This window comes from Gallinula chloropus (assembly GCF_964237585.1).
Source record: "Gallinula chloropus genome assembly, chromosome: 1".
Taxonomy (NCBI): Eukaryota; Metazoa; Chordata; class Aves; order Gruiformes; family Rallidae; genus Gallinula; species Gallinula chloropus.
The window spans coordinates 60,353,708-60,379,680 of NC_140085.1; the positions used below are offsets into that span (position 1 = coordinate 60,353,708).

General features: G+C 36.6%; 1 protein-coding gene across 4 annotated transcripts in view; it reads left to right on the plus strand.

Moving 5' to 3' along the window:
- The window catches only part of PPFIA2 (PTPRF interacting protein alpha 2), a gene marked incomplete at both ends in the record, with an annotated part of 322,124 nt that overhangs the window by 249,766 nt on the left and 46,385 nt on the right, over window positions 1–25,973 (plus strand). For 3 of the 4 annotated variants that reach the window (XM_084276256.1, XM_084276257.1, XM_084276258.1), the window contains 6 exons: window positions 9,230–9,451; window positions 11,549–11,695; window positions 13,308–13,442; window positions 22,316–22,399; window positions 22,757–22,888; window positions 23,857–23,919. In XM_084276256.1, the coding sequence (XP_084132382.1) occupies window positions 9,230–9,451; window positions 11,549–11,695; window positions 13,308–13,442; window positions 22,316–22,399; window positions 22,757–22,888; window positions 23,857–23,919 (783 nt within the window). Of the gene's footprint in view, window positions 1–9,229; window positions 9,452–11,548; window positions 11,696–13,307; window positions 13,443–21,802; window positions 21,890–22,315; window positions 22,400–22,756; window positions 22,889–23,856; window positions 23,920–25,973 lie in introns of all 4 variants that reach the window. The other variant, XM_084276255.1, reaches the window with a different exon arrangement.

Here is a 25,973-nt window from a genome sequence, read left to right on the forward strand (position 1 = left end):
TTATTCAATAAAATGGATTTTTTTTCAGAAATGTTCATATGCAAATTGGGAAGGATCAAAGTTGCTTTGGAAAACATTTGATCTTCTGATGTTTGTATACCTTAAATGTCCACCATTAAAGGATCACCTTCAGATATAATGAGCTCTTTCCTTGATGATTCAAAATTCGTTGCCTATTTCTGGCCCGTATTGAATATTTCACAGTAGGATCCATGCCACATCTTTTAATTCAAACACATAACAAATCATTGCTTTAATTCTTCTGAAGTTAATGGAGTTTTATCAAAAATTAATTGGCCTGGGGAATTACTATTTTTATCCTCAAAGATGCCATGTATGCAAAGGAGGGTTGCTGCTTGACAAAGCACTTGAGCACAGATTTCTGTTACACTGAAGACATGAAAGCTAAGCATTTAAGTGCTGTGTAAACCAGGGTGTTTCTCCTTGTCAGCACACTGTTTCTATTTTTAAACTTTCTTGCTGACATTTGTAGCTGCAGCTTGTAAACACTAGTAAAATACAAAGCCTATTTTTGCTTATTTGGTGCCTTAATTTTATTTTTAAAAATATTTCATATGTCACTGTATCTATAACCTGCTAATAAGGGAACTCTTCCTCCTTAAAAAATACATAACTGTACCATTCAATCTCATTATAATTTTGTTGTTTTACCAAAAAACCAGCTTTTTATAACAGCTATACCACACTGGTCCTGCCCAGAGTAAGGGCGGCTTTGTCAGCATAGTATTTCCTTTCCCCACAGAATAATAAACTATTTTAGGCACATGGAAACTGATACCTATGCCAGGACAGATAAAACAGTCTGATAGTCCGGGTGCAGCATAAACCTTTTTTGTTTAAATAAATAAGGTTGCGTTTTATGAGGAACTCAGAGCCGTATATAATTATTTTTTACAGGTATTGTACATAATATACCTCAGGGAGTTAGCATTCAGCTTATTTACAAATCACCTTTTTTCCTTCTTACTCATAACATTAACATATTCCAATAATTAAATGAAATGCTTGTAGTTTATAAATACTAAAATCTGATAAAACATTGACAGCAATTATAGATATTGTATCCTGTGGGAGTAAAAGCTGTTTTGCTAAAGCAAACACAGTGGACTAAAATCTTCAGAGTGCAGATCAAATAAAATTAAAGTGAAATAATATAATAAAAGTAACAGGTCTCTTTCAGTGCAGTGAGTCATCAGAATCTATTATATTTTTAGATTTTCTGATTACTTTGAATGATCAGTAGAAAAATACAGAGAAAAACTTCCCCTTTCAGTTTTTCCTTGTTAATTAGTGTGCTCCTTTGTTTTAAATGAATAGATTAAAAAATCTTTCCCTTTAACTGGAAGAATAGTGGAATGGCAGACATGTTCAACCCTCATTACAAGTACTAGTTTAAAAGTAAGGATTGAACACCATCCATCAAAGGGGGGTGTGTAACTTAGAGAATGTTTCCTGTAAGGACCTTTTGTGTTGCTGTTTACCAAGCAGCAATCAAAATTCATGATGTATAAAAAAAAACAGAGGGAGGCATCATCCTTGCCCCACAACATTCACATTCTGAATTAGAGAAATAACACACTTCAGTCATAAAATACATTTGATAACCAGATGAAGGGTTTGTTTCCAACCAGGACAGATATCTTTCTGGTTTTCTAATCATCTCTTTCTGTATTGATAAAGCTAATTCAAGAAGCATGTGTTGAGGGAGGACTTAATGGAGATGGACATCTTGACACACCTGGGGAGGTGAGGATTTTTTAGTGAAAGGAAAAACAGGTAGTCTTCATTAATTTAAAGAGTAAGTGTGGAAGAGTATGTAACATTCTCTCTGGAAGAGTCTAGGCAAATGCTTTGTAAGTACTGGTCTGCTTTATATAGTTGAGTATGTCTGTATGAGTATGAATTCTTAGTACCCAATGCTATAGCATAGGGATTTTATTCTACTGAAAAACTGCATTACCTATGCATTATCTACATGATAAATAAATAGACTTCCCAGACAGGTCTTTAATTTTCCAGGAAATCATCTCTTGGTCTTTTTCATATAAATTAGTTTGCTTTCAGTCATAAAAACTTATTTTTATTTTCACCTAATAAAATCCCTGTATCCTTCTACATACTGGCCTTGCTTTAAAACTCTCATTACCTTTGCAGGGGAATTTTATGCTTCAAGCACTGTGCTGGCTGGCAGCATTGGCTGACTAACCTTTGCTGGCTGATTTAGTGGAAGGCCTTGCCAGGTCAGTCATTTCTAATAGTTGGCTGGTGAGACTACTAAGAAAAAGGAGTTAGTCAAGGTAAATAGGGGTGAGGTTTGAACGTATTTTGGGCAACTGGCTAGAATGAACTGATTTCTGTCTCTTGTGTAAGATCTGAGAAACTCTTGTAATAGTGTCAAAGAGTCTGGTAAAGGCCAGAAACAAGAAGAAAAGTGTCCACCCACCAAGTAAACTTTTTTTTTCTTTTTTTTTTTTTTTTTTCCCTATACCTCATTTTGCAAAATGAGTAAAGTGTGATGGGTGGTTGCAGGCATCGGAAAGAAGAGTAAGGGCTGAAAGCTGATCAGGATGCAGAGATATTCTAGTAGTAATAAAAGCTGGAGTCTTTTGATGCTGTGATAGAAAGAGTAAGAAAGTGAGGTTGTTTGGAGAGAAAAGTGCCGGAGAAGGCAATTCTTACATCAGTATTGGTGTGGGGAAGCCATATGTCACTATTGGGGTTCCCCAGGGCTCCATTTTAGGTCCAGTTCTTTTTAACATTTTCATAAATTTAACGTTTTCATAAATGACCTGGACACAGGACTAGAGGGTGTCTTAAGTAAATTTGCAGATGACACCAAATTGAGAGGAACTGTTGACTCCTTTGAGGGTGGAGGATCATTGCAGACAGACCTGGACAGACTAGAGAGCTGGGCAATCACCAACAGCATGAAGTTTAACAGGTGCAAGTTCCAGATTCTGCACCTGGGAAGGGGCAACCCTGGCTGCACATACAGACTGGGGGATGAGATGCTGAAGGCCAGCCATGCTGAGAGGGGTTTGGGGGTCTTGGTCAACAGGAAGTTAAACGTGAGCCAGCAGTGTGCCCAGGCAGCCAGGAGGGCTAATCTTACCCTGGAGTGCATCAAGCACGGCATTGCCAGCTGGTCTAAGGACGGGATTGTCCCGTTCTACACCGCTCTGGTGCGGCCTCACTTTGAGTACTTTTGGGGCACCATGATACAAGAGGGACACAGAAATATTGGAGAGCGTCCAGAGGAGGGCACTGACTATGGTGAAGGGTCTGTAGGGGAAGGCTTACAAGCAGAGGCTGAAGTCCCATGGTTTGTTCAGCCTGGAGAAGAGGAGGTTAAGGGGAGACCTCATTGCAGTGTATGGCTTCCTGATGAGGGGGAGCGAAGCGGCAGGTGCCAATCTCCTCTCTTTGGTGACCTGTGATAGAACCTGAAGGAACAGCATGAAGCTGCAACAGGGGTGGCTTAGGTTGGATATTGGGAAGAGGTTCTTTCTTGAGAGAGTGGTTGGCCACTGGCACAGGCTCCCCAGGGAACTGATCACACCACAGAGCTTGGCTGAGATCAAGAAGCATCTGGACGATGCACTCAGTGCCATGCCCTGACTCGTCTGGCCCTGTGTGGAGCCAGCAGTTGGACTTGACAATCCTTATTGGTCCCTTCCAACTCAGGATATTCTTTGCTTCTATGTCAGTTGAGAGAAGGTTGGCTTTGATAACTGCATAAAGGTTGGAAAAAATTCAGAGTAACTGAAGAGAACACCTCTAATGATTGAGATGACTGCCTAACACAGCCCAAAAGATGTGGAACAGCCTAGAGAAGCAGCGTAGTCTTCAAAGAGAAAGAGGCAACAAACCACTTAGAAATTACTGTGACAGCTTAGGTGTAATGCTCTTGTTTCTGGTACAGCTTTTCACATTCGGTTTTGTTTGCTGATTATAAGGATGATGATCATGCTGCTTTTGTTTATTTAGCTGTCACTTGTGATTGGGCTATCACATAGCTGAGGATCTGGTACTTTATTTCAAAACTTTTGCATGAGGCATTTGAATGGAACTCTATGCTGGAGTAAGGAACATCTGGTAACATGTTTTTAATTTATCTTATATCTCAAACAGCATCAGTAAATATTACTTTCTGCTGCATTTAATGTTATTCTTTCATAAAGCCATGTGACTTGTATAATTTAGTTTCCTTTGGTGATTATTTTACTTCTTTAGTATTTCTATACTGCAAAATACAGAGAAGTTTATTTGACCTGAGAAAATAGACAGTATTTCTGTCTCTTCCCTTACGATCTGGCTTTCATGCTTCAAAGATAAACCCATGAGATAGTCTTTTTTCCTTTTCTCTACTCTCTGAGGTTAAATTCTAGCACAAAATATGTAGTTAATTACTGGTTGATAGTATTTAGGCCAAACATATCTGTGCCAGATGCTGTACAGCTTAAGAGAAAATATCACTTGGATGTGCTTTTTACTGTTCTTGTGGTTTGCCTTTACAAAATGAGGTTTCTGCTTATTTTGTCACATAAGTAGTTCACTGTAAGGTTATTTCTACAGAATAAAGAATGGAGAAGACCTTTGCAATCAATACCATGGAACAATTTTACAATTTCTTTGCTAACTGTTGTAGTCTTGAGTCCCTACCTTTTTTTCCCCTTTTTTTAAACTTAAGAATACTTCCACTTCAGTATTATTGCTCAGGTTTAATTAAAAGAGTGCTAATGAATGGGTTAATAGAGTCTACAATATTCTGGGTTAATCTTGTTTTACACTTTCTGCCTGTGTTCCTTCTAGCATTGTTCTTGCTTTTTACTAGTAAACCAGTCTGCAGCTGGACTTCATGGCAGAGAGAATAGGAGAGAGAAGCAATGATCTAGGGGAGATTTATTGTTATGGGTAATGCTCCAATTTGCTGTCCTTCTCCCTGCTGACACTCCTATGCAAGCAGCAGATTGCCTTACTGCTGTGCTTTTTGAATCTTGAAAGAAAGAAAATGTGATACCAGGGATGTCGGTTTCCTTTTCATACTGTTCAGCAGTAGGGAACATGAACATTTATTTCCCTCCTCCATTTCCACAGACCATAAGTAATTCAAAGACTTTTTTCCCCCCAGACATTTCTTGTGTAACCTGTATTGCCCTTTATGGCACTCAGCCCTACAAGATATTTTTTGAACTTTGATTTCCTCTGTGGTATGACATCTCTGTTGTGGTTAATACCATTGGCAGCAAATTTACTTGATTATTTAATCTCCTTTCAGTTTCTCTTCCTAGCTTGTTTCACTCTATTTGGTCGAGTGTAAAAGCTTTCTTTATGAAGTAAGAGTATCTCAGAAACCCTTGGTATGGACTGTGATTCCTCAGTTAGTTATCTCATATGTGGTGGTATACCACAAAAGAAAAAAACCTTCCAAAACCCCACAGCAAGCCTTCCTCTTGATGTTATTCTTTCCCTCACTCCCAGTGATGAGGAAAGCAAGAGCCAGATACAGATGTAGTTACTCATTTACCTTTGTTTGATCTGAACTAGCCCAAGAAAAAATATTTAAGATTGTATTATCTCTCAGACTGATGCCAACCAGATTTCTCATCTGAGAAACCCATAGGAGAGGGCCAACACCCTCATGGCAGCGTAGCAGGCTGTGTATAGAAAGCAAAAAATGTGAAGTCAAGAATATACGATGATGCAATTTCTGAGCATTGTGGTCTAAGTAAGTAAATGTGACAGAAACAGATGGACTGTTATATTTTTATAGATATACTAGTTAGTAAGAATAAGCAAAGCACTGGAGCACAGGACCTATTACCATGTTTCTTTTTTCAAGGAAATAGATGCCTTTATGTGAAACTATTGAAATTAAGGACTGGGTTCATTTGTAGCTTTTTGATGACTGCATTTCATGGACAACATCATGAAACTTGTTGATGGCTTTATCTGAATGACTAACTTGTAAGCCGGATCTGTGAACCATGTACATTTTTTGTTTTTCTCTGCTAGAATGTTTCAACAGGTTACAAATTTTTCTTTGATGTTCCTGCCTTCCTTCAAAGATTTCTCGATTTTTTTGGCTTTCAGTATACCCCCCACCCCCCAATCTATACTAATTTGATACTATTTCTTACATACATTGGGGATTTTGGGTAGTGTTATCACAGCTAGGAATGCCAACTTTGAAACTCTTTAACACATGACCTTTTGAAAAGATTTCCCTTAATGCTTCAGGAAATGATTGAGAGAGATCTATTCAGAACTTAGATTTCATTATTATATGCATTCACATAATTGTTTATTTACCAATGGATTACAATTCATGCACAGCATCATCAAAAAGAAATTGAGTACTGGGAAATATTTCAGCACAAAAAATTCAACAGAGATGCTTTCTGCTTCTACCAGTATAGCATATTTTCATATTTTTGTTCAAGTTTTTCTTTACTTTGGTAGAGAAGGGAAAGTATGGCCATAAAGCTGCTGATAAAAATCCTCATGAGAACCTGAGGAATGTTATGTCTGTTATTCCTTGAATTAATACTTAATAATTTTCTACTTGTGGACTTTTGGAGTGGTTATTCTATGTGATATACCCATCTAATAGAAAGTCCCTAGGTAAGCTGTTAAAGGATGCTTCAAAGTTCTAAAAATAATTAATTTTAAGCTGAGTCTTATTTATAATGTATTTTTAAAGAAAACTTTTTTATCCCAATCACACTAAGAATTAAAATGTTGACATTTTTATCAGCTCTATATATGAATATGAGAATAATGTAAAGTGAAAGTGAACTATGAATAGAATTAAAGCAGCTTGTGCAAAGCGTTCATCAAAGAATTATAAGCGAAGTTTATGGTGTAAATCAAAATATATACATGCATAGTTGGCAATAACAGCATTAGTATAGTGTTGAGAGATTAATTTCCAGAAACCTCAGATATTAAGTTAAATAAATAAGTTAAAATAAAGTTTGCATTTAATTTGTATGGGTTTTAGTTATTAATATCTAAGTTTTATTAATGAAGAGAAAATATTTCTCTGCCAATGAACATGCTCCTTAATACCTCAGCTTGACATTTGAAAGTGACCGTGCTTTACATCGCATAAAGTACATGAGCACAGGCCCTTTAGTGCTTTTCGGATTAGGTATTTGGCCTATTATAACCATGCAGCAATTCCTGGACTACTGTTTAGACAGTTGTAGGGCAAATTCAATACAAGGTAAAATTTGTTCATTCATGGCAACTGATTTGCTCTATGAGATTAAAACTCTAGAACGGATTATAATTGCCATAGATAAAAAAAAGTTATCTCAAATTTCCACAGTGGAAGTATGATGGTTAGAGAGTTTTATCCCAAGTGCTAAATTTTTTACATGTGTAGTTGCTGCATATTAATGGGGGTTTTGATTCATGTAGACTAACTGAACACTTTCCAAACGCCAAACTGAGTGCAAATAAGTATTTGAATTGCCACTGTCATTTTACTCTAGTGTCCTGAATGTAAATCAGTGATGGTTCCACACCTAACATAAAATATCAAGATAATATCGTTAACTAATATAAAAAAAAAAGCAATTTTGGAAATGAGTAATTTGTTGTAATGAATTTTTAGAGAAAAATAGTTTTATTCAATAATCCACAGAAGGGCAGGTGGTCTTGATCTGAATTCATTTTATGGCTGATTAGGGAAGAATGTTGTTAAAGCCATTAAGCAAAGTAATGTTCGTTGAATCTGATAGAAGATTCTGAATAAATGTATTTTGACAATAATAATACAGAAGTAATATTCTCAGCCTGGAGAAGAGAAGGCTCAGGGGAAACCTTAGACCCGCATTCCAGTACCTGAAGGGGCCTACAAGAAACCTGAAGAGGGACTATTTACATGGGCATGTAGTGATGAAACACGAGGTAATGGCCTTAAACTGAAAGAGAGTAGGTTTAGATTAGATATTAGGAAGAAATTCTTCCCTGTGAGGGAGGTGAGGCCCTGGCACAGGTTGCCCAGAGAAGCTGTGGCCACCCCTTTCCTGGCAGTGTTCAAGGCCAGGCTGGATGGGGCTTTGGGCAACCTGGACTAGTGGAGGGCGGCTCTAACTGTGACAGGGGGGTTGGAACTAGGTGGTCTTTGGTGTGCCTTCCAATCCAAGCCATTCTTTGTTTCTATAAGCAATAAGGAAAGCAAGCTTGGTTTCCTTTCAGATCTTGCAAGGTATATTTTACATGTACATCTAAAGTGACAGTTACAGTGAAATACTGCATAACATAAATTGAATCAAAAAAATTGCACCTATTCAAAAAGACTAACAACAAATCAGATTGCCTTGGTTTTGTTTTTTCATGTTATAGGTTACATGATGTAATTAAATTTTTATGAAACAATTGGTAGCCTATGCTGGAAAACATTAGTGTGATAATCTATTAGAATGAGGTGAAAAGCCATCAAGTCCTGCTGGTGAACACACATCTTTCCTGAAATAATTTATTTGCAATATAAATCATATTCCTGAGATTATATTCCGAATGTGATCTGAGTTCTGTGCTCTTGTTTTATAGAATCATAGAATCGTTAAGGTTGGAAAAGACCTCTAAGATCATCAAGTCCAACCGTAAACCCAACAGCATCATGTCTACTATTAGTATTATTTTGTACATCTGTATTCATACCAGGGCTTATAGCAGCACGCAAATTATTACTTCAGTAGAACTTGTTTCTAATACAGACCTAACTAGTATGTTGTCTGGACTTTCTGGTATAGTGAATCTGTGATTTATTAGCTTTGCTTCCTGTTGGCAGCATGGCCTATTTTGCAAATTAAATGGACTTTGTTTAAGTTTAAATGCTGTGTAAAATGAGCGAAGATGTATGCATGCAATGTGGTGCTGTTTAGGAGTGGTATTGTTGCAATTTGTACTTGAATAGTCATTATGTCAAACTAAAGCTATCTTTGTATAGTGTTCTGCTTTTCATGCAAACATTTATTTCTCTGTGTGATGCTTCAGTCTGGAATCCCTTGATGTGAATGAATACTAATCCTCTGCAATTTTTTTTCATAACTACACCTGGTTTATCTACCATTAAAATTATTTTCTTTTTTTTCTCTTTATATTTTCTGATTTTTAAAATAATCTTTATATTAGAAATTCTTTAGAGTCCACTTTACAAGATAATTAATAAATAGTGTCACTTCTCTGTTAACAGCGCCTATCAAATGGTTCCATAGACTCAAATGATGAGGCCAGTCAAGTTGTTGAACTTCAGGAACTCCTGGAAAAGCAAAACTATGAAATGGCACAAATGAAGGAGCGTTTGGCTGCACTGTCTTCCCGGGTGGGAGAGGTAGAGCAGGAAGCAGAGACCGCCAGAAAAGAGCTCATTAAAACAGAAGAAATGAACAGCAAATATCAGAGAGACATCAGAGAGGTAAGGAGCTCGCACATCCTATTTCTTGACTGCTGTTTCTGTTATACCCAGTACAAGCTGATAGAGGCAAATGAGTGCAGGAAGTGAAATTTGAGCACTGATTGTACATTGTATATAGAAAACACAAAATTTACAGTAAGAAATAGTACTAGAAATCTCTCTCTAAAGACTTGTTCATAAAATTGGGTCCATATGTGCACAATTCAAATAGGAGGAAGGCCAACTTTTTTGTGCTTTAGCATTACTAGAGTATATGCTGGCAAGTTTTCAGGATTTCCAGTTTTTAAGATGAACTCAGTTAAATAAAGATTCTGGTCAAGAAAAAAGTATGACGTACGTTTTAATAACTCCTGAGCTGTTTTGTAAAATGGTGTTATTTATATAATCAATTATAACATTTAGTCATGTGTGGTGACTTCATTACTCCTGTTAAAATATGCTATTCCCTTCTCTGAACAAATTCAATTTTCTTTTTCCTTCTTCCTGTATTTGTGATGCTACTTAATACTCTCCGGAGTATCTTCTGAGGATGTTCTCAATATCTGTAGATGGTTGGCTTCTAGAATCTATTTTAGTATTTTAAACATTTTTATCTTGTTGTAACACTGGTTCCTACAATATCGGTATTTCATAAGGATTTGTGTGTGTGTATGTAAATATGCATATGTATGTATATATCAAACCTGTTATTTCTAGTATTCTGGAAAAAATATTCCTTCAGAACCTCTGGTGCCTGACACAGCCTCAAAGTGTCTTCAGCTCTTTGTACCCTGCCTCTTTTTAGGTATTGTATCATTCTTACCCAATTACAAAAAAAGGTTTGCACTGATGATTTTCTCCTTTTCCACCACTGCTACATCTTGTCACTGGGGGTCTCTAATATCACCAGTCGGGTTTACCAGTTGACAAATACTGGTGTTTCACAGACACTTGATTGCCACTTACTGTTTCTCCCTTAAATACCACATTACACCAGCTACAGGCTTACTTACTTTGAGCATTTTGCTTCCTGGGCCACCAAGTATCAGTGCAAATTCTGCTGTGAAAGGTATTTTTAAGAGTGGCAGTACCTGGCTTTATTATTTCATACAGCCACAAAAGAAGATAATTTAGTATTCTATAACTTGGATAAATTATTTGATTTTTTTTTATTATTTTTACCCCCATGTGTTTTTAGTAAATTACATACATAATTGCTGCTTTTTATTTTCCCCAGCAATATGAAAAAGGATTAACTGGATATGGTCCTTTTTAGGCTTAGCTATTTGGATCAATTTATATCGTATTGTGTCTTACTTGAAAGATAATCTTACTTACTTCAACACAGCTTTCATAATGTAATACAATGTAAACAGCAAGACATGCCTCTCAGTAAATATTGCCATTTGGAAAAATTATGTGGCAACATGCAAGTCTTCTCAAGGGCCAGACACAAGTTTAAAACTAGTACAACTTTCTGCTTTTGCTAAAATTATTTGAAGATAAATAGACAAGTTAATATACATATTAATTAATAATCTGTCTAAATTACAGCTCAAGATTGTAAAGAAATCCTTGTCTGTAACAGATATGGATCACACACCAGTACATTATGGTTATGTCATGTATCCAACATCATGGTCACTTGTTTTCTTGAAATTTCAGATGTCACCCGCTGTTTGCTGCATGTACTTCAGCAGAAAATTGTAAAGAGTACCCAGGAATAAGAGAAGAAATGTGCATATTCATTTTTTCTCCATGTCATTGCACTATGTTTTCTAATATTATGTACCTGTAGCAGTTTTTTTTGTTTTCTAATCAAGCCTGCTGTTATTTAAAAGGAAACATGTAACTGTGAGCTGCCTATGCTGGGTTTTTTGCACTGGAAAGATAGAAACTAGAAAAATATACAAATGTGAGGATTGTTTCCCTGTGCTCTACCCAACAGCTACAACTTTAAATATCATATTAAAAGAAATCCTAAAGGAAATAAACTTTCTTTAAAACAGAAAATCTACAACTGAGCACACCTTACATCTATGTCTACTGTTAGCATGAAAATTAAACTGATATAAAATTATGTAGCATTTTAATTGCATGAGTTTTTTGTCACATTAGGCAATGGCACAAAAGGAAGATATGGAAGAAAGAATAACTACTCTGGAGAAGCGCTACCTCAGTGCACAGAGAGAATCCACCTCCATACATGACATGAACGATAAGCTGGAAAATGAACTGGCAAACAAGGAAGCCATCCTACGTCAGGTGCAGTATCTGCATTAGTCACTTGATTTCTTCACACAGTGTGAAAATTAATGCAAGAAAAGGGGCAGATCTACAGTAGGAGGTTTCCATTGAGTTAATCTCTTTGGTTTTAATCAACAAATCTTTTAATATAAAAAATCTCCAAGTTGCTCTGCATCTCTTAAGCTTCATAGCAGCTGCTACAACTGTGAATACCCATATTGAATGTGTACATTCAACATTGTAAAATAACTGTGTTTCCTAATAGTATCTTGCATAAATTAACATCATTGTGTCCCCAGAGTGAAGGATTATTTTTGCTGCTTCTGTAATGATTTTCTGAATTTTATTTTTAAAGCTCAATGGTCCTTGAATATCTTTTGGAAAAGAGTATAACATGACTGTGCAGTTTTCTCTATGGTACTTTGTTTCCACGGTGATTCCAAAAGCTGAAGTGTAAAATGAAAAGGAAAAAAAAAAAGAAAAAGGTTTGTAACTTGAAGAAGACAATGTGAAATGAGAGCTAACAGGAAATGAATATAACTCAAACTGTAAATGATGAAATTAGAGTATCCGACTTCAGTATTCCTTTTTCACCAGTCGTGACCTCAGTGTAAAATGCCGTATGAGTTATGAGCCTGTATGATCTGGTAATCCCTGCTGCTGTGATTGCATGCAGATAGGCATACATACGCATGCACACAGCCCTCTGTGTGTGTGTTTATATCTATGTGTATGCGTGTGCCTGTGACTGCCTTTCAAGGAAATGAAGCTTGCTTTGGCTATTTTAAGAACTATCTTTAGTTGTTGGGGGGGGGATTGCAATGTGAAAAGCCTACCTTTTCATGCTTTTGATGGATTAAGAAAGAATCCAAAACCACACTCCCTTTCCATTATGTCTTCCGTTGCCTGGAATGAACAGGAAAACAGGAAACGCTTGACAAGCCATTAAAAAATTCTCAGTAGGCAGGAAAATACTGCAGATATGAAAAATTCTCCTATTTCTCTTTTATTATTATCACAGGTTAATCAATGTCTCTTCTGTAAAATGAGACTTAATTGTAGGTTTGCAATGAAAAATATAACTGTAACCTTAAGTAAATAGCAACCAGGCTATGATCACGGAGTAATTTGCTGAGCCACAATTGTCAGTTTTAACATTTTCTAATATGTGATTGGCATTTTTTCAGAAAATTGCACTTTGCTGGGAATTCTATCCTTTTGTAATTGTCCTTCTGCCCTATTTTAGCTCACTTCTGCCCCATTTAGCTCACTTTTCTTTGAGATGGACATATTTCCATTTAGAAGGTTCTCATTTTACTGGCGCTAACACTTTTACTTTGCTCAGTTAAACAGTGCATTGACCAGAGGAACTTTTTGTTCATCTTCATTAGTACCATTTTACAACTGCTTTTCTTCATCTTCATGGGATCCTTGAGCCTCAAATCACTCATCGTTAGTGAGGCCAGCAGCCTACATCGTTCCATGCTTGAGTTATAACTTTCCAATAAGCTTTCCTAGGTTGTGGGGCATCTATGCTTAGGTAGATGGTTTGACCACTTCCCCGGTACCCAAGCAACTGAAGGAAAATCCTAATTCTGATTTTATTTTTATAACTGTTTTTGTCCACCAGTTGGAAGACAAAAACAGACAGCTGCAAGAGCGTCTAGAGCTGGCTGAGCAGAAGCTGCAGCAGACGATGAGGAAGGCTGAAACGTTACCTGAAGTGGAGGCTGAACTGGCTCAAAGAATTGCAGCTCTGACTAAGGTACTGCCCTGAGAAATAGTTTCAGTTCAGAAGTCCCGCTGTTAAACCTTGATTTCTATCCCAATCCCTCACCTCAAGAACAAAAACAAAAGTAGTACCAAGTTGCTTTGAAAGGAGAAAACGTTTTCTGATGAGTATGTTCCACAAGTTTAACCAGGAATGGTCTCTATGCATGTTTGCAATTCTTAACATTTTGGTAATAGGAAAAGTAATCTGAAAGGTAGCCTGAAAGTTAGTCTAGGCCATATTTACAAAGAACTCCTGTTATTTCTAATATGTCAGCATTACTTTTCCAAGGAGGTCTCATTATACTGTCTAAGAGTTTCTAATTTAAGGGGAGAGGGGTGGGGGAAGTCCCATTCCTACACATATTTAGTTCTTCTGGATGTTTTCATACATCATGTATATGAAGCAACAATTACTTTCATTCCAATAAGTGCTATAAAATAAAATCTGAATGACAGCTGGCATCATTTGTACAGCACAAATGAAGACAACTTGCAGTACATACTTACAAGGTTTATTTTGAACAATTCTTTGTGTCATATATTTGCAAGACAACTGTGAAACCCTGAAAGGACTTCAAACTGTTTCTTTCTGATAAATTTATTTAATGGCAGCTTTCTTGCAGGAAAAAATGAGAAGATGTGTGGTTTTCATATTTGGCCTCTAGTACTTGTGGGTGTGCATGTAGTTAGTGCAGCTCAGGTACTATCAACTTCGTAAAGATATACAATGATAATGCTGATTCATCTCAAAATCAGACAAATTTAAGAGACTGTATTGCACATTCTGATTTGTCTAAGCTTTCATTTCTCTATTGCCGAGGACTGTTTCTAGCTATTTATGTGCCTAGTCATTTTTATATTTGATGGATTTTTTCCATTCTCATGTTTTTCCGTTAATAGTGAAGCCGTAAGTGCTGAACAACTCACTAATGAAGTTCGATTTTTAAGTAATTTAGTTCAGAAGTAGAAAGAGAAGCTTTTTTTGGGGTTTTTTAAAATTTTATTTAGGCAAAATCATTATTCAATAATCAAGATTTTGTGCTGTCCACTTCAGGTTTATGTGAATGCGGGGGGGGCGGGGGGGGGAGATTTGAAAGAGAGACTGAAATGATGGAAAAAAAGAAGAATTAGCAAAAAGGGAGCTACATGAAATACCAAACAAATACCATTGCATTTTAACAAAATCTCAGGTGCACGTAAGAGCAATCCCTAAAAAGTTGGCATTTTAACTTCTTTTTTTCTTGCTGATTCAACAAATAATCACATATTGTAATGCCCTCAGTAGCTTAAAAATATTTTTTCTATTTTAAGAGTTTTTTTCCTGAATAATTTCTCCAGCAATTAGGCACCAGTAAGTATTTTGCAGTCTCAAGCATGTCTTTTCTTGCAACTGCCTTTTTTCCTTGAACACATATTAATGACAAATATTGTGAGAAGAAATCCCATTTCAGCCATGCAGAGCACTCAGGGACTACCATGAGATACCGTTGTTATTGTGACCATAAAGCTGCAGTGCACATCTCTGTTTGTCGTCTTACGTTATTTCATGGGATGTGGATATAGAGCTGTGAACAGAGCTGATGCTCCAGTCCATTTCGTTCTGATGTACTTTATCAAAGTGCTTGCCAAAGGGGAAGCTCTAGCAAGTATATTAGGCTGCAATGCCAATTCTGTTCATTTCTCTGTGATTACGTGAAAAAAACATAAAGAACCAAAGAAATTTTATTTAAAAATATGTCTTTTTGGAATCCATGACATGAAGGAGAATGTCAGAATTTGGCCAACAGGCTAAATAAGCCTGGGTGTTATATATCTTTATACAATGTCTTTGCAAACTGCAATGCTTATTGAAGTGCTGGTTTCATGGCTCTGAAGTTTAAAGTCCAGTACTTTCCATGGATAAATGTAGCTTGGAACCAAGAATGACATTGTAGTCACTGCAGCTTACTTAAATAGTTTTAAATTAGCTGGTGGGTATACTGTTACCACACTAGCTGCTCAGTGAAAGCTGCAAGACCTACTGAAGGGGCTGAATAATGTTTAATTACCTTGCCTTTGTTGAGCCTTGTGCCAGCATGCACATTGCCAGTAGGGCTCAAATTAGCTGGCTTCAACTACCTGAGCCATGGTCACTGCAAAGTCCTTGTATAAGAAGTAAAAGATGAAGCCCGTGAATCAGGTAGTCCTGTACTGTAAAAAGAAGTCACAACTGATTCTCCTTTCTTTTGTACTACCTCAATGAAAGTGCTTCTCTGAGATTAATGGGGTTACAGTCAAATGAAAGAGGTGAGTTAAGCCTAATATTTTTCGTGTTTTTAAAAGGAAAGTACTATGGGAAAACTGGAAATGAAGGCTGCTTCTCTATGGTTAAAATAGGACCAATTATTCACATGTGGAGATAAAACAAAACAAACATGTCCTGGATTTGGATGTTACTTTCCTTACTTTCCTTCCTCCCCACCCCTAAATTTAAAATATGCATGTTACAATTCTGCTCTCAAGTTACTATACTCTTCCTCATAACAAATATGGGTCGGGATTCTGCAAAAGAAGGATGTAGAATGAGGTCCTTCTATGGTGTCAGTTTTTAAAACAAATTGTTTTTCTTTATATATATATATGGGCTAGTGAATGTTTTTTGCTACTTTTTCATGCCCAAACTAGTTCATAAGGAGAGAACTTCCAAAAGTTTGGACTATACAGTGAACTCAGATAAGTACCCATAAATTTATCTGAATCATTTGAAATTTTCTTTGGCTTTGTTTTCACTGTGTTCTGCCCATTGGGTGAGCAACTGGAGGGTTAGTCAGCCTGTGGCAGACTAACCTGGAACAGCATGATCCCATGTACTGTGCTGTCCTGCCTGGCCATTGCACTAGTATCTGTCTGGTCATGACAAGTAGCACAGCTCTCGGCATGTATCCCAAGATCTAAATTGCCATGACTCATTGAGCCACCCTCTACTCACTCTCACGGTATTGGTCTGTTTGCCTGCCTTGGAGAAGAGGCAGTTGGTGGAAGAACCTCCCTCCAATATTAACTAAACCTTTCTTTATCCTGAAAGATGTTTGTTTTCCTCAGAAGAGACAGACACTGGAGCATCTAGAATCTTCAGATGGTTAGTCTGTCAAACATGGTTTCTCCTTGCATGTATTCAAGGAGGGGTCTAGTGGACACAACCAGCATCCACCTACTACCATTCACTCGCTCCCACTAGTAGTCACTCTCCCCCTCGGGTGCTTGTGCAGCAGAGGTATCATGTCACTTCTCTGACCACAATACAGCAGTCAGCATTTTACTCCATCATTCCTGTATGCAGGTCGCCAGAAATACCAACAGTGCTTTTTAGCTGCATTAGAGAAGCACTGACAAGGAGAAAAGGAAACCATAATCATAATAAACCACATTTAGCATAGTAACACTTTCAGCTTATTTTAAAGGTGATAAAAAATTACTTGAAAATTGGAGGCAAGTGGGACACAATGCTTGTTTTGTGACAATGTGGGGATCTGGTTTGCATTAAGTAGGGAAGAAGTTGCAAGAAAGTGAAAGGAGGAGGTCTACAGTGAAAAGGATGAAAAGAAGGGGAAGTTCTGCAAGAAGTGGATGTGGTTAAGATAGAAATTTCTCTGAGAACAGGGAAAAGAGAGAAGATTCTGCATTAGCTGGAAAAGGAAGTTGACAAATTTTCTGGGAAAACAAAACACCAAAAGGTAAAATCTTCGATGGGAATGGGAGCCTAAGAAAAAACCCTATTTACAACACATTATCATCTTCACAAACCACCCCTTTTCTTGTGCTTGCCTTTCCACAGCAAATTTTGTCCTGATTGATAGGAGGAAGAAGTGGAAGAAGCAAGTTTAACAGAGCTAAATGGAAGGGACTGCTTACTAAACCTGTGGGGTGTAAAATGAAGTGAGGGAATGAAGGAGGGGCAAGAACGTGTGGGTACCTAGTGACTGAAAGGTTGGGGTTTGGAAAAAGGAGTGATTTAAGGCAAAACATTTTATCACGCTTGTTATGAGTTAGAAATGAGCATGTGAAGAAGTAGCTGATAACTTTGTGAGCTATTGTGACTCAGACACCATGATCACCTCTTTTCACCTTCAGTTGCATAGCTCCATTCAATAACGCTGCTCTTCTTGAATAACTCACTCATTCAAAGGATAGCCAAAAGAATGTGTGCCATGAGAAGCCATTAGAAAATCTGGAGACAGCAGGTGTTCAAGTCAAGGTCTCAAAACTGTAGAAATTGGCTTGTATCGTTAGAAAAGTTTAGATTTGTTCCTGTGGCTCAGCATGAGGAAGAAAGATTATGGCACCTGTATTGTACAGGTGCTTTCCACAACTGAAATAGGATTCTTTTTTTTTTTTTTTTTTCAACTAAGATGCAAAGACCTAGAAAATGTGCAGTGCCAACAGTAACAGATGATGTGAAAGCAACATTTTTTGTGGGCGCATTAGCAGCCGGAGCAGCAGTAGAGTTTTAACAGGGTTAGAGAGCAGTAATACAAGCTGCTTTGGTATTCCCTCAAAGCAAAATTTTCCTGTCTGTTACTGGCTTATACCAGCTATTTCTTTGCTATTTCATCACAGAGAGAGTGCAAAGTGAGCATTAAGACTCATGCTGGTATCTCATAAGGGTCATACATTGTTGGATGTTGTCCATATATTTTTAATCCAGTCAAAAATACACCATTTCACAAATGTATTTATAAGTGAATGTGCTGGCTAAATGCTTTAAATGCTACTTGATGAATATGGCACCATGTGTCTTACTAATCCTCCTGTACAGAATACTAGTAAATAGGCATGCAAGTCATATATTGAAAAGAAGAATGTAGGGTAAGGTCTGCCAAGCAAGTGGTCACACAAGTTCCACTTCGGAAAGTTTTTAACTCAACTCTTAGCAAAGCAAGTCAGATGAAATCCAGCTTCTTATTTTGTACCTCAGGGTCCACAGTTGTCCCTTCTGCCTCATGTCTATCTGAAATTCTGCTGTGGGAACATGACTAACGCTGGTGCCTCAGCCTTTGCCTCATGCCTTAAACCACATTTGATGTTTTTATGGTAGGCTTCCGTGTCTTCCAAAAGAGCCTGTTCTGGTGGGAATGACTAACAAATGTGGACAAGAATAACATGTAGAGTAACAGGTGTGTCAGTCCTAGCAATATGGGCTGGAGAACTCTGTGCAGGAAGCGTTTGCAAATCCCTTAGGAAACAGTTGAGTTGTTAGGACTTTTTTTCTGAAAGGGTCTCTTTGAGACCAAGGTTGGGGACTTTCTCATTGTACAGGGCAACGAGAGGTGTTAAAACCCTCATTTTAGGAGTGTGTTCCAGCTGGACACACCAGGAGATGGAGGGGCTGCTCTTTCATCCTGCAGCTCTTTGTCTATGAGTGGATTTCTGTGAGTGAAAGAAAAAGGGAATGTGTATGTATTTTTGTGTCTCCATATTCCTTATGGAGTACACCCTTTTGATTCATGTCCCTGCCACAGGGGCTGCTCACGCATTTGGCACATGAGAAGTGGTGCTTAAAATCTCTAAATAGCATTAGCGCCCAGGGGAGGTACTGAGGCTGAGCACCAGCGCTCGTTCTTTGCCAGAGAAGCAGTTGAGCCTATTTGTTTAATGTCTCAGCTATAAAATAGTGAGCTCTTTTAGAGGAATACAGAATAGCACTTCAGAAACAAACAAATGAAATGCAGATAGATAAAGGAAACATAAGATATTCAAATACATTTTAAGTGTTTAGTATAATGACATTTATTTTGATTCTAAGGCATATTCAACTTTAATTAATTTAAAAGGCTCTTTATCCTACAGAAGAGATATAAAGGGAGATAAATGTGGAGATCAGCTCTATTTCTTTCATGGTGGAAAACAAAGTACAGGCACTCTGAGCCACATTCAGGAAGGGTTTTTTAACAAGGACATAACTATTGACATTTTAATATGCAAAATATATATATATATATATGAAACATATATGTTACTGAATTATTAAAGTACTAGGAAGTTATAAAATAGCAGAATTAGATAGGTGTGAGAATCATGAGAGAACACCATGTTCCTTGAAGAATGTTTTCAGTATAAGAATTCAGATAACACCCATAATTCTGATGATCATTTTATTCCTCCCTCTCTTCCAAATAATAGTTAGGCCTAATATCACATTTATTTCATGCAACAAAAAAAATGTTTCCTGCTAAGGAATAAGGTATGACATGGTTTGAACTGACTTCTCAAGGACAGGTTATGACAGACAGCAGCAGGCGTAAATGAGATTCCCTTTGAACCCAGAAGTATTCATTTGGTTATCTTCATATCTTACATTAATCTGCAATTAAGTATATTGAAGCAGTGAAGATTAAGAAACTTGCTTTTAAAGTATGCAGTCAGCTAATGAAGCTTCTAAGTAGTTTACTTTTGTAGGTTGATGCTGTTAATAGGTTCTACATCTCTCTCAATGAAAATGGTTTCAAAAGTAGTAGAATTTCTTAAGCCTTCTTCATCATCAGCTAAGATCTCTGATGATTTCAAATCTTCACCAGGCCCTTGGTGACACATTAAGGGAAGGCCTCGAACCAAGAGCACAGCCAGAATTCATAAAGGGGAAAAGTCTATCTTCTGTAAAGCAGGATAAAGCTCAATGCCTTCATGAAAGCAATAGCATGGTCTGGTTTTCTGCAATCACAAGTCCTATCTTTCTAATCTCCATTTGGGAGAGAAAGCAGTACATTAGCAATTATGTGCTGAAACAAACTAATATGTAAAACTGAAAGATAAGATAAAGTCGTAAAGGGGTTGTCACTAATCCAAGCCATAATAAATAGAGAAAATAATTTCAGATAATGATTAAGTTCAAATACATCACAATACTCCTGCTTCATGATCAGAAACAGTAAGTACACGTAAGAAATTAGCTTAGTCACAAAGTAGACTGACTTCTTAAACTTTGCAAGAATCTGAGTTTTATGAATATAGATACTCTGAAAAGAATAGTAGTCATCTTCAAACTTAATCATTATTCTTGTATTTATACAAAGCAGGAGTTTCTCATATGAATGTCTTTGTATCAAAAGGAGTTTATATATTTCTAGATCACAGGCTTGTTTTCTGTATGATTTTTTTGGTCCTGATTATACTACTGAGTTTAAGTTATAGGTAGTTTTACATTAGGTTGTGTATCTGGAATTTCTTTGGTTTCTATTCATAGTTATTCTACTAAGTCATTAATAGACAACGGTATGAAAAACAGGATTACTAAAATAATACAGTTGTAAAATTATCATGTCTTGTACATATTGAAGTTTGCTCATCAGTTCAGGATCTCTTTTTGAGAGAGGGTAAATCTGACAGAGTGAAATAGCATTTGACAAGTGCAAGCTCACAACTCAGTCATCAGTAGCACTGTCTATACACCTTATGCACATTCCTGTTTCCATAGCAACAAATCCAATGTAGCATTTCCCTTTCTTTAAGGGCTTTTGGGTTTTTTTTCATTTGAATGATAACATAGACTTGTTTGATATGACAATAACATGAATATTCATGTTTTGCAACAAATGACCTAATTAAGGTCAACTTCTGTCAGAAGTAGTAATGAATCTTTGGATGGATAACCATTTCTGTACTCAGTAATGACTTTTCATTCCTATTAATGAATTTTTATTTATAGGTTCTTCTTTTATCTGATGACCTTGATCTTCCAAAGAGATCCATCAGGGTGGATCCTTTCAAAGAGATGAAAACTACATTGTTTATTTGGATGAAAGGGCTTATGTAGTGTATTCTAAAATGGAATACTAAAGCTTGAGCCTTGTCTCTTTTAACGTTCTTTTGGTTTTCTAGAAATTAGGGAATGTCTCATAACATTGCATAGTTCTGTAACTGACCGATCCATTAACTTAGTATTTATGCATTGATTTCATACCTAGAAAATGCTAGAAGAATTATAAAGGACTTTCTGACATTGGCCTCGTAGAGTCCTGTTCTGGTGTTTAGCTTGCCATAATTCCAAAAAAGAAATCAAACCAACAACATTAGATTAGACAGTATTGCTTTGAATCCACTCTGTAGTAATATGTCATCAGCCAGCCATCACTAACCTTGAACTTCCATGTGTAGGTTGATAGCTTTTTTAGCATTCCATTATTTTCAGTTTATCCACATCAACTGCATCATATTCACCAAGTATCAGTGTAGTTTATTCCACACAAAAATCTGTCAAAGTATTAAACTTTCAGTCACACTTTTCTTTTAAGCATTCTCTGCTGTGTTCTGTTCAGTGTCAGTGTCTTTAGTTCTGATTTTTCAATTTTGTCCCTCTCCTTTTCCTTGACTTGTTAGTCTGATCCAACCTCTTCTACCTCATCTGATGATTATCAATATGTTATGGAAGCTAAACTACAAGAAATGATCTCCATACGTAGGAAGGTAGTCCTACTGGACTTTACTTTCTATTGCTAAATAGAATCCATCTGATTTGTTTTCATTTTCTTTAACTTATTTTATTATTTTTTTTATTGATAATCAACCATCGTGCAGTTCAGTGCTTCAGGAGCTTACGATTTTACGATGGCAGGTTTGTGTTCAAACCATGCACAGTCTGCATGTTACATTTGGCTGATTTCATTGCTCATAAATAACTCCAATGTTTTGCTGATGCTTGGATGTAACAGGCCTTTGTAGCTGACACATTTCAAGCAATGCTGTTCAGCTGCCTGTTTAAATAAAGTTTCTTTTCGGAAAACTCAGTTTGCAGTTAGTAGTAGCTTGCTTTATGTTTTGTTTAAACTTTACTGAGATAAAAACTTACCAAGCCACTTAAATTACAGAAAGAACCTCTCTATTCTTTTACAGGCAGAAGAAAGACATGGAAATATTGAGGAGCGTATGAGGCACTTAGAAGCTCAACTTGAAGAGAAGAATCAGGAACTTCAAAGAGTATGTGTATTGCAGGCAACTTCTGTGCACTTTTCTTCTTTTACTTTGTCAACAGAGTGCTACATTATGTGCTCCATCACACAGATCTATTTACTGATATATGTTCTGTTCATAGCAGTGATGGCAGCATCTCCCCGCTTAACCATCTCAGTATACTAGTGAACATCTAGTTGTAGTTTTCAATGTATTCTGTTGATGCAAAAAACGAATGTGCCTTAATCACTAACTGTAATTACATTTCCTGTGAAATTTCTTTAAATGGCTATAGTTACCATATTTTTTTGGTTTATTTTTCAATGATGCTAGTATGCGCTGATTAATTTTGGATGCTACCAATCTCTCTCTTCTATATCAAAGGCAAGGCAAAGAGAGAAAATGAATGAGGAGCACAACAAAAGACTATCGGATACTGTAGACAGACTTTTAACAGAATCCAATGAGCGTCTACAGCTACACTTAAAAGAGAGAATGGCAGCGCTTGAAGAAAAGGTAGAGTGCAAAGAGCAGTATAAAATTCAGCTTAATAAAGATTCTTCTACATGAAACCTGTTCTGCTTTTATCAGGATGGATATCTGCTTTTATGATGCTGGGTGTTTTTCTTACCAAATATCACCACAAATATGGTCTAACTTACACATTCAACTCCAAATTCAGGAGTGTGCTCAAGAACATTTCCAGGACTAATGTGCTGAATATTATGAGTCCCTGTTTTATCAGTGGGCAGTCTGAAGAAGAGCTTCTAAAGGACCAGTGCACAACATGGTATGAGGCAGCGAAAGCAAGTGGATGAGAACTGGGGAATGGCCGCAATTCAGATGTGCTGTCGTTGCCATGTCTTAGCCTGTTGATTTTACCTCACTTCCTCTGGGAAGAGTAAAATGCTGTCACCACAGGAGAAGGAATGTCTGCCCTTGGAGAGGGAACGTTATTTACAGGTTTTCCATGACGTGAGACACAATGGGTCTGCAAAGTTCAAATCCCATGACTTTTATATTCACCCTTCTTAATCTCTCCCTCTTCTACTCACTCACCTTCAGTTTGATCTGAGAGGAACCTTTGAATGTCTTTCAGAAAGATAATTCAGAACCTCTCAGAGGAGGTACTTCTGGTATATATAATTGAAACAAAATGTCATACAAAGGAAGAAATAGGCCTGCCAAAGGAAGAACCAACCTGGGAGAAATAGTTGTGTAAAGAGTGTTATGTTGCTCAGTTCAAGGAAAATTCAAAGTTTTTGCTGTTCCTGGTAGGATGTGGTCCTAGATATTTGCATTATTTCCAGTTTTTTAAATGTAATATATACTCAAATTGAAGCATTAAGGGATTTTCATTTCAATACGAATATGAGCTTTGCTAACTTACACATGGAGGCTATATGTATATAGTGATAGCTGAGCACAGAACATTTCTCTAATTTCTTTTTTATCTATATTTAATTTTTTCTTTTAATTCCTAGAATGTTTTGATTCAAGAATCTGAAAGTTTCAGAAAAAATCTGGAAGAGTCTTTGCATGACAAGGTACTATAAAATACTGCAATTTTCTCTTTATTTTTAAATCAAAAGTTATGCATTTATTAATTGGAAATATGCATATGTTATATTCATTACCCAACTGTCGTGTGAAATCTTGGCATCAATGATCATTCTTTTAATCACCCAGATGTTTTAACTAACATTTGTGGGTCTCTAACAACTGTTCTGAGCTAAGTTTATGGTTGAGATCTTAGCCTCAGGAAAGAAACACTAAAATTCATATTGATTTCACTGGCTCTGGAATTTTTGTTCTATCAGTTTTAATTCTGAAAAACTCTTGTTTAACAGAGGTGTATGCACAAGCAGTTACACTTTCATAGTAAAGAATGTAATTGCTTGATTTGATGCAATGCTTCTTAACAGGTGCAGTGGCATTATGCTAAATATAGCTGAAAGTGGCCTTTCTTAGTTCATTGCAAATTAACCCTAATACTCTTTAGTGAATCAGTCAAATTAATTATAAATATTTATTCCAATCCCAAATGTTAGGATTTCATTTTGAAGTTATGCTTGCCTTGACCACAGTAGGAAACACAAACATATCTGCCTTTGGATTTAAATAAGTGGTTTTGTAATGTATCAAATCCATTTAAAAGAGGTTGTATAGAATTTTAAAAATGTATCTGTATCTATTTGATACTGATATAATTATATCATGTGACATCCAAATTTAAGAACTTTGAGAATAATAACAAAAAAAGTATCTGTTCAAATTGTCATTTTCGTCTACATTTGGATAAGCATTGTAGAAAATTGCTCTCCATAACTCAGGCAATTTTGACTGTGTAAATAAGGTATTTTGCCAGCATTATCTCCAACATAACATCATTGTTTTAATGGTGTTAGAGTGGTAGTGAATACAGTGGCTATTTTTTTTTCGCTCTGTTTTCTGGCTTGAATGTTCCTAGCAATTCTTGAAAAACATGAAAAATCTAATATAAAAATCTATATTTCTATTGCAAGTATGTTTGCAGAGATATTTTTATGTAGTGTGTTTATTGAATCTTGCTTAAGGACGGGCAGTAAAATAAATAGAACAGAGTGGTAGGGATTGGAAGGGACCTCTGGAGATCATCTAGTCCAACCCCTTGCGAAAGCAGGATCACCTAGATTAGGTTGCACAGAATCATGTCCGGGGGGGGGTTTGATATCTCCAGAGAAGGAAGACTCCACAACCTCTCACAGAATCACAAGATTGAAAAAGACCTTTGAGATCATCGAGTCCAACCATACCTGTCCTACTATTACAGAAATAGAGTAACCAGCAAGTCATCTATTCACCCAAGAAGCAGTATTAAAAATACTGTAATAAGAATTACTGACATTAATTCAGCACAGATCCCTTTCCTTCCTAGCATTTTAGAATCTTGAATGTTTTAAACTCTAGGAACAGCCATGTTACTTCTTCATCCTATGTTCTGTCTTAAATTTGTTTTTAAAATCTTTGATTTATTTTTATTAGTAGACTATTGTTATTTGTAGACTTTGGGAACAGTGCCTTTTTTGCCTAGGGGTTGCTGTCAATAGTCTTTTTGTTAGTTGGTTCCAAAACTCCAATTTTTGTGGTACTCCATCATTTTTCATCAGTAGCATCTCATACCAGAGTTTCATCAACTCCCAAGAGCGAGCTGTAAAGCTGCAGTTGTCTCGAAGTCTGTGTTGTTGTCTCTAAGTCTATTCATAAATAAAAAAGCCAGGACGCAATCTTTGTCTGGGATTAACATCCTATCACATGCTGAACTGTGCCTCTCACAGGAAGTGCAGTTACTACACAAGTTGGTGCTGATTTTTTTTTTCACCCTAGTTGTATAAGAAGAAAAAAGTTTCAAGTACCAACCTGTCCTGCCATCACTTCCAGCTAGTAGGAAAATGCTAATGAGTGCTACTTCATGCATGTCTTATTAGCAATAATGAGGCTTGAATGAGTTCACTGTCTTTCCTCAATGCTGCATTTGGTTTATCTTACTTGCCTAGCTTTACAAGAGCAGTATCTCATAAAGTAAATTTATTTTCTATGATAAGTAAGTATATCTTAGCAT